General features: G+C 35.3%; 1 protein-coding gene across 2 annotated transcripts; it reads right to left on the reverse strand.

Annotated features, from left to right (window-relative positions):
* Positions 1–1,667: 1,667 nt before the first annotated feature.
* LOC107091065 (low choriolytic enzyme-like) lies at positions 1,668–8,633 on the reverse strand. Of its 2 annotated transcripts, none has more exons than XM_015384791.1 (9): positions 8,567–8,633; positions 8,379–8,461; positions 8,159–8,186; positions 5,818–5,955; positions 5,590–5,710; positions 4,351–4,529; positions 3,014–3,095; positions 2,807–2,934; positions 1,668–2,467 (listed from the first exon to the last, which is right to left on the reverse strand). In XM_015384791.1, exons 2-9 carry the CDS (start codon positions 8,430–8,432, stop codon positions 2,463–2,465), a joined length of 735 nt encoding a protein of 244 aa, XP_015240277.1. In that variant the 5' UTR covers positions 8,433–8,461; positions 8,567–8,633; the 3' UTR covers positions 1,668–2,462. The 2 variants fall into 2 exon arrangements, with proteins under 2 accessions (XP_015240277.1, XP_015240278.1); XM_015384792.1 differs by having other exon boundaries at positions 8,585–8,603.
* Positions 8,634–9,024: the final 391 nt, after the last annotated feature.

Consider the following 9,024-nt stretch of genomic DNA (forward strand, 5'->3'; position numbering starts at 1 on the left):
CTCTGTCAGAAAGGTCTAAAATGTGTCTATCCTTAACTCACTGAATAATGCTAATGCAAATCTTTAAAAAAATGTTTTATGACTTTTCTGAGACTGTTGATTTTTACATTTTCTCAGTTAAACTGCTTGTCTGACATCATCATCAGACATGCTCAGAGCAGTCCGCAAAATATGATTAAACCAAGTTTATCTGCATGTTAGTTGTTTCTTTCTTTAGGACACGCACTACATACAATAATGTTAACGCAAAAGCAAAACATAAAACCCAAAAAGACTAGATTTATGTTTATATCCAAAGCCGAAAAAGTTAGCTCCCGGAAGAAGCCTATGATCCCATTTTCTGTACGAGTGATTACACAGAAAGGATTTTAAGGCATTTATCTTCTCAGGGAATACATTATCAACCTTTATCACATTATAATTTACTGAGCTTACTATTTTTGGGGAGAGAAAAATGTAATTTAGATCTTTTTTACAAAATAAAATCGAGGGCGACCCAGATGTATATCTGGTTGTGCATGCGCAAATGGACTAATGGTACGGATCATGCTTCTGGGACAGATCAGGGAGTGCCAGCAAAAGCCTGCTCATAAGGCTAAAGATGTGCAGGGTTTTTTTTATAAAACAAAATTTTGACATAATTATTTGTCAGAAGTCATTGATTTTTGCCTATTGAACCTGAAGTTGTTTGGAACCCTCTGGGAAACATTTGATGGTGTCGGTAAAGAAACCTCTGGAGTTCAAGCCCTAGAAGCTTCTTAAGTTTGGATCAGACATTTTTGTGTCATTGATTCAGAATGTTGAAGATCTCAGGCAACTGCATTAAGGAAAACACCTGTTGTGATTACATGACAATTAGCTGTATTCTGTCTTTGCAAATTTATTAAAAATCTACATGGATGTCACCATATTTGTCTACCTACCATTTATGGAGTGCACAACTGCTCATCTGTATTTAATTGTATTAGTTGTAGTCACTTATTTTCAGATGATTAGTTTTGACACTATAGTTCATGGAGCTGTATGTTATGGTTCATGATGTTTGAATACATAAATCAAAGGATATGCATCAATGATTCAGTTTTTATTTGTTGGAACTGACACTTTCAAATTCCTTCCTGAAAAACATAAAAAGCTTGAAAACTTTCTTTTTTTGACCTGAATTTATTACAACTCAAACTGATCCAAGCTGAGCATAACATACACATAGGTTTTTAAAATCTTCTGGTAAAAAGCAAAGTCATGCAAAGTGTATACTTATAAAACTGTTAGAAATGTAAGGGTTTCATTGTCTTTACCAATTGTGCTAAATTATCTAAAACATCATTTGACCACATGTTGTTCAAGATAAACTTTGTTTCTCAAACATAAAATCCATTCCCGACTGTGATACTATTTTTCCTATTGTTTATGGTTTTCGGTCATATGTTTTTCCATCTCCTTTGTAAACATACATACAAAAAATTCACTTAAAGGTCTACAAAGAACAAACTTAAGGTGTTATCTAAATAATAATCACTTGATTATGTGAACAGGATTAAGGAAAACTAGGCAGGGTTTTTACGATCTTCAGCTATGATACCATAAGTTGGAATGTCCTATTTTGACATTTTAAAGTTGATATGTTATTCAATAACTGACTAAAGGAATACAGAAATTTTTAAAAGCAAATTTATTATATTGTTACACAAAAAAATGCAAGCAGTTTCCTTAACCTATATATTTTTTTTCATTTCATACCAAATAATCAGCCTTCTCTAGTATAATTGTATATTCCTAAATCCAAAAGCAAAAGAAAAACAACAGCAAAATAACTGAGGTTATTACAGAAGCTTGCTATTTCTGTCTATATATTATAAACTACATGCAATCCTGATCAAACAAAAGGTTTTCAAAAAACAGACAAAATGTGATTTTGGTCATTTTAACTTATTACTTTAAAGAAAATTCCAATATAATTTCAGATGGATATTTTTCAGGGGCTCTAGAACATATTTTTGTGTTAGCTCAGATTTGGTGTTTAGTGTGACGCTTATGGTCAGTTGTAGTATCTAGAGCCAGCCCTCTTTAAACCATGGAGTTCTAATTGAGTTAAAAACAACAACAAACATACAAACATAAAATCTAACTTTCTATGTATGTTTTAAATTTTGGGCGTATACATAGAGTATTCATAACGAGTCCAGATATTATGTCAAACAACAGCATAACGCACGGCAGCGTAATGCGCATGATATGTCACAAGCCAGTGTCCTAAAGGGGGACAGCAATGCGGCCGGAGGCGCCTGGCCTGCATAAAAAGCACAAAAAGATTTCTCCAAACTCCGCAGTTGTGGTAGCCGCTGTTTACAGCCCACCAAAAGAAAAAGAAAGAAGGTTTGCAGCCGCAGCAGATTCAGCGTCTTCTTGGTCATAGCCGTGGGTGTGAATGCAGGGAGGATCCATCAAATTCACTTTCATGCTCACCCTACAGTATGATGGGGAGGATAAAGGATGGATAAGGTAGACATCAGGACTTATAAGTAACTTACAGTTAACGTGTATCAATGATCACATAACTTGCTAACTTATGGCCCATGTAGGAGCAGATACTAGCATGCTCAAAATTTCTTGATGTACTTGCCGTATGTCGACATCTGCTTTAGCTTTAGCATGCTCATGACTTATACAAAACATACCCATAACTTTTCCAACGTATGCCAACATTTTTGCCTAATGTTTCATACATCGGCATACGCTGGCTAAATCGTCAAGGTGTAAATCTAATATAGATACATGTTGTATTAAATTTTTTGTTTCTACTTACACTTGCACTTATAAAGCTTGTTGACACGTGCAATGTCATTAAAGCTCATTTTTTTGGCGTGTCCAAACTTCATCTTTGGGTTACATTTGGCAACAATGGTTGGTTTGCCATTTTTGGAGAAGGCATCGCTTTAAAGAAACAAATTCAGTCAAGATAATTAAATGGTTGCCATATACTTTATGACTGCATGAGTTTTTATAGACTTACTTTGAGTATTCCATGACAGAGTTGAAGTCATATGGAGTCCCCAAGTTGTTAGTTTCCTCCTTATCGAAGTTGTGCTCCTCTTCTGCCCACGGATTCAGAATATGGACAATATAAAGCAGTATGGAGTTATTTTTGTGATTTTGTTAAACTCTCAGCTGTCAATGCTGTTCAGACTGGCCAATATGTACAGGATTTTACTCGAGAGAAATTGAAAATTGAGAGCAAATACTTAGGTTTTAAGAGAGAGAAGAAAAAGGTTTTGAGAGAGAAATCTATTTTTGAGAGAAAATGTTTTCACTCTAAATGCAAAAAGATACTTTGTAAAGTCAATATATATGCTTTTCCCTTGGAAATCATTTTCCAAATGTCAATTCGTGCTATTCTATGACATAATATTTTCTCTCAAAACTTTTTTTAGTCTCAAATAACATCTGTTGCTATTAGTGTGAAATTTTTGTCGTCTATAATATATTTATACTGCTTTCAAAATTATTTACAAAATTATTTATCACTTTTTTTCTTGATTTTATTGAAAACACTAAAATAACTACATAAATTAGCAGCTGTATATTACTCATATGGTAAAATGCTTTATCACAGTTTATAAATCTGGAAGTTAACATTGAAGAAATATGGTGTCAAATACTTGTGCTGGTTCGCAGCCAAAAAAAGGTGGTTTTAAGGATACTGTAGTATGAAGAGTGGAGCAAAAATTCAGCAGCATAAACAGAAGACAAAACATTGACACCTTTTCCCCTCAGTTAACAGTAACGATAAGAGGCCTGGTTTACATTTGAATAACAACCTTTAAACATGTATTACTATTTTCAAAATGATTTTGTTAGATCAGAGGAATATGTGTTAAGGGTGAATCTAACTTGCTCCAACTTTAGATAATCCTCTGGAGTTGTTGCATGAATATAGTAAAGACTTTGAAGTAACTATAGAATTAAACAAAAAAAAAAAACATACTGTACTAAAGGACATACTGTCAAGCACAGAAATGGAACATGGAATGGACAGTAGCGTCGCGTGCTGGAGTTTGCGCTGCAACCGGTGGGTTGACGGTTCATGCCCCGGTTCTGGCTTTCAGTGTCGTGTCCTTAGGCAAGACACTTCAACGACATTGCCTACTTATGGTGGTCAGAGGGCCCGGTGACGCCAGTGAACGGCATCCTCGTCTCTGTTAGTGAGATGCAGGAAAGCTGTCGCTACAATGTAGTCTGCCACCATCAATGTGTGAGTGTGTGCGTGAATGAGTGAATGTAGTGTAAAGCACTTTGGTTAAGTCTCCTGACTTGAAAAAGCATTGACCATTCTTTTGACAAAAAACTTACCTTCGTCAATGTTCTCGAAGTGAATCCGAACGTATTTGTCTCTGTCAGAACGAACCTGTTCATGGTGGAAACCCAGAGCATGAAGCACCTCATGTTGTATTGTGGCAAGATCCAAGCAACTATCACTTTCTAGGGAGATATTCTGTCCTCCATCCTGACGCCCAACGTAGGACCAGCATCTAAAAGGTACACATAGTCAGGCTGAAACCAGGCAAAAGTTGAATCATTCTCATCCTGATGCCTGGTATAAATATGTCTTTTATTTAAACTTAATAGTTAATAAGATTTTCAGATTTTGTTGACTCTATCCTCTGAAAATATTATAGGGAAAGAATGTCATGACCTGTTGATCTGGATTTTCTGGTTCTGTTCAAGTTTTCACTTTGGGTTTTCAGTTAAACTTTGATTTATGTCATTCTGTGTTTTTTTGTTTGTTTGTGTCCAGTTTTGCCAAAAAAGGCTCATGGAATAGGTGTCCCAGAGCTAGATGATAGCCTAACAGCTTTGCTTTCGCAAGCAGGCCATTATGACAGGTGACATAATGGTGAGCTTGATACTTGTTGATGAAACTTTATTGAAAGTTATTTATGGTGTAAAATCGAATACATTCTGTGCTTTTTGAGTCAGTAGATTCATTCCTGAAGCCCTGTGTTCCCTTTGTTCTATTTGCCGTGTTACCTGGTTAATTATTTCTGGATTTATACTTCTGTTACCAGTCTTATTATTAAATGTGCAAGAAATCACCTCAGCCTCTGTCTCAGAATTTGGGTCCTCTACATTTATGCTCTTTAAGTGAAAGTCAACACATTTAAAAAAAAAAAAATTAAGAATCATATATGATAACTTAAATGGTTTCTGCACAACTCAAGAGGAAACAGTAAAAACTTCTTTGATTGACACCACTGTCTACATAATATCTGTCTGATCTTGACTTTTTAGTTACTTTAAATTTTATAAATTTTTCAATTTTATGTATTATATCACTGATATAGCAATAATAAAAAGATTAACTCAAACATTTTAAAGGTATTTTTGTTTCAAGCAGGGAAGCCAAATTGGCAAACACTTATTCTAAACTTCTAAGTTATTTGACAAAGCTTGATATGATTTTACATGATTTATGTTGAGATTCTTTCTTAACAGTTGTGTGTGTGTGTGTGTGTGTGTGTGTGTGTGTGTGTGTGTGTGTGTGTGTGTGTGTGTGTGTGTGTGTGTGTGTGTGTGTGTGTGTGCTCATACCCCTCCTCTGAAAAAAAATGGATGTAATCCTGATCATCTGGTCTTCTTGGGACAAAGCGAATGCAAGTTCTCCTATGGAAGCTCTTTAGACCTTTAAGGATCGTCCTACGCTCACGCTGAGCTGCAGATAAGTTGAATTCATTGAAACATTACCATTTCAGTTGAACCAATTAAATATAAATGCAACATTCTTCATGTTCTTTATTGGTTTTAATTAGTTCCACTTACTATAGTTAGAAGATATCTCATAAGGCACATTCACTAAGAACCCAGATTTGGGCCACTTGCAGCCTATGGCAGTACATGGGTCCGCATTTCTGAACAAAGTATCAGGTATGGCAATGTCATCCAGCAGCCTGGGTTTTTCTGCAGCAAATCAAAAAGAAACCAAGAATCAAAATTCATAAAGTAAATTTTCTGCATTAATTTTTCATCTTCTTCTTCTATCAAAAATCCGATAACTACAAATGATATGTTTGCCCTGTTGCTTTAGACCATGTAGATGTGTCCAGAAAATCTATACAGGAAGGTCTAGGAGTAACTATAATCAGGGGTCCATTTTACGAAGCAGGTGCATTTACACTCAGAGCGTAGCAGGTGCATAACAAGTATGAAAAGTCATAAGCAGTTGAGAACCCATTCGAAGACTCACCATGATAACAGCCAACAGGAGGTGCCTATTTAACCCCACTAGAGCAAACGTTCTCTCACTAATCAGACACAGTAATGCTACTCGAAGTTTAATTCAGATCATACACTCTCTTAAATTTAGCACCACCTTCCAATAATAGAGGCCAAATTCATCTACATTTATAGAGTTTAAGTCATGATCCAAATTTTACTGCCTCAACATAACTGCTCCTAAGGAGTGAATTCCACAAATAGTGACTTGGTGCAATCTGTCGGGTATTCTTAGACTTTACCTTATTCTGGTTTAGCAGTATGGCCTCAGTCTTTTAGGGGCGAGCTATTATTCTGGGGGATACACTCAAGAGTAACAGCACACACTAATTGCGTAATTATGAAGGACTTTTCCAAAAACCAAGAACTCGCAACTTCAATTTGACAGCTAGATTATCTCTACTTTGCACTCAAAACTGGTAATGCAGACATTAAAAACTTCTGCTTTCTCTCTAATATTTTCTCTTATCCATCAAATCCTTGTTTCTGCTCTGAGATCTAATGTTTCTTGCACATTCTTGCTCATGCGCAATGAGGGGAAATGACTGGAGTCAGATCGTCAACTAGTAACCTTTCCAGCCAATAGAATGACAGCCTCAGAAAGGGTGTGCTTGTTTTCTTCTATTGATTTTGCCTGTTGTGCCTATTGAGGATAACAATTATTTTCAATTGAACGTCTAATAAAATAAGAAGCTGACACACTAACTAGTAAGACTGAAGAGTAAAAACCAAAAATGGGGAGTGATTCTAAAATCACCTATGGAAAGTCACCTAATTTTCTGTTGGAGGCACTTTTATCAAGGCTAAAATGGTTCATGAATCTGTTCTGTTTGGTATAAGAGGTAACATGCTTGATTTGGCATATCAAAGACAGTATCACACAATTGTGTTAGAAGAAAACATTTGAGAAACAATTTTATTATCAGTAAGCAGTAACAGGCAAACTAGGTAGAGAAAAAAAAGCACTGTTGTTCTATTGACTGAATATGCTGCTATATTCAGAGAAATAAATGAGATGTTAAAATATCTGTGCAAAAACTATCAGATGTGAGAGCAGAAACAAAGGTTTTTCAAAGAAGAGAATAGATTTGAGAGAAAGTAGAAGTTTTGAAAGTCAGCATTACAAGGTTTGAGTGCAAGTAGAGGAAATCCTGCTCTCAAATTGAAAATGTGGCTCTTGGTTTTTGTCAGGAATAATCCTCCATATGTAATCAGTTATTTACTTAATAGAAAGAGGATCCAATGAGGCCAAGTAACTTGAACAGATGTTTAGTCCCTTCGCACAGATGACAGTCATAATCTTACCTTTTATCAGGTTGAAACCACAAGCAGACAATTATCTCACTTATTAAGGTAACTTGCACAACAAGGTGCTCAACAGGCCGGCTTGGATGTAGCCCACAATCCCCCTCCAGTCAGTCATCAGCAGCAACTAAGGTCTTTTGATTGCATTTATCTAACCTATTCTAGAGACCAAATTAGGAAGCCCCAGACAACATACATCCTAGGATCCTCAAACCAATTAAAAATGTTTCAGTGGCTAATGTGTGTATTTCTAAATCTGTGTTTTCCACTTTTAAATTATATGAGAGGCAATTTCTCTGTGGTGCAGAAAAACAGATTTTCCTATGCTAATATGGATCTTAAACAACTGTATCACATCCATCAGTGGCTTCTTTAGAATGATTAGTAAAATTATCAACTTAATAATTTTTTTTTAAATAGGAATAAAAACCGACTGTTTTGTCTTTTACCAAAGCCAAACCATCTTATTTCTTAATCATAAATAAACATATCATACACTGATAAAACATACAATAAATTACTTATTTTAAGATGTTAAATCATTCAAACCTGAAATGTCTAATGCAGAAATAATTTAACTCACCAGAATTATTCCCATCAATTGGTGTGCTCTGTGGAACAAATATAAAAAAAATTGCACAGTTACTTATCTTGTAAAAATCTTTTACAATAAAAAGTTAATGTCTTTACAATCAAGAACAAAAAAAGCTGTTCTGTTTTTTAAGGAATAATTCTCCAGTTTTGGGCTTCAACTAAATCTAGGAGTATCTTTCTATTAACATGTGAACACATATGTGTCTTACCAGTAAGAGATTTGTCCCTGACAGTAGGAGAAGGAAGAGAAAAGCTGCACTCATGATGATCTAAAAGTCAAATACCACATTATCTGTAATGAAGCAGTGTTTTGGGAAATGTCAACTGATGAACAATCATCAGAAAATGAAAGCAGGTCTAAAAAACGTTGAAAAGTAAAGACAAAGAAATAACTGACCAGATTAAAAGGAGATACCTTGTGCCTCGAGAGTCTAATGCAGAATGGGGTTAATTTCCTCTCCTCTCTTTTTATATCAGCTTACATAGGGCATGGCTGTTTTTTATAGGCTTGGGAAAAAAGGGTGTTGAATATTGAGAATACCAAAGTATACCTTCACCTACTGGCAAGTGACAGCAATAGCTCAAGGCAGCAAACTGAACCAGTTAAAATACAAAACAAGGAACTAAAATCCAAAGTGAAAAAATAAAGAATAATTCAGCTATCTGTTGCAGTTAAATCAATGGAGAATGGTGGTAATCACTAAGTCAATATGTTGTCTTTGCAAGACGGTAATAACAGCCTTTACATCTTAAGAGCTCAGTTTGGTTCTGCCATAGACAAACTGTTCTATCTCAAACTTAAATCTAATCTTAACGCGGCCCTGACAAGGACTGAGCGGGAGAAGATGGATGGAT

This window comes from Cyprinodon variegatus, unplaced genomic scaffold, assembly GCF_000732505.1.
Source record: "Cyprinodon variegatus isolate N-32 unplaced genomic scaffold, C_variegatus-1.0 Scaffold324, whole genome shotgun sequence".
In the NCBI taxonomy this organism is placed as follows: domain Eukaryota; kingdom Metazoa; phylum Chordata; class Actinopteri; order Cyprinodontiformes; family Cyprinodontidae; genus Cyprinodon; species Cyprinodon variegatus.

What these genes read in the sequence shown, in the direction of transcription:
- LOC107091065 (XM_015384791.1), bottom strand. Translation starts at nt 8,432, where the DNA reads ATGAGTGCAGCTTTTCTCTTCCTTCTCCTACTGTCAGGGACAAATCTC. An exon ending in AATTGATGGGAATAATTCTG is followed by an intron (nt 5,956 to 8,158) that starts GTGAGTTAAATT and finishes GATTTGCTGCAG; the next exon opens with AAAAACCCAGGCTGCTGGAT. An exon ending in CTTCGAGAACATTGACGAAG is followed by an intron (nt 3,096 to 4,350) that starts GTAAGTTTTTTG and finishes ATCCGTGGGCAG; the next exon opens with AAGAGGAGCACAACTTCGAT.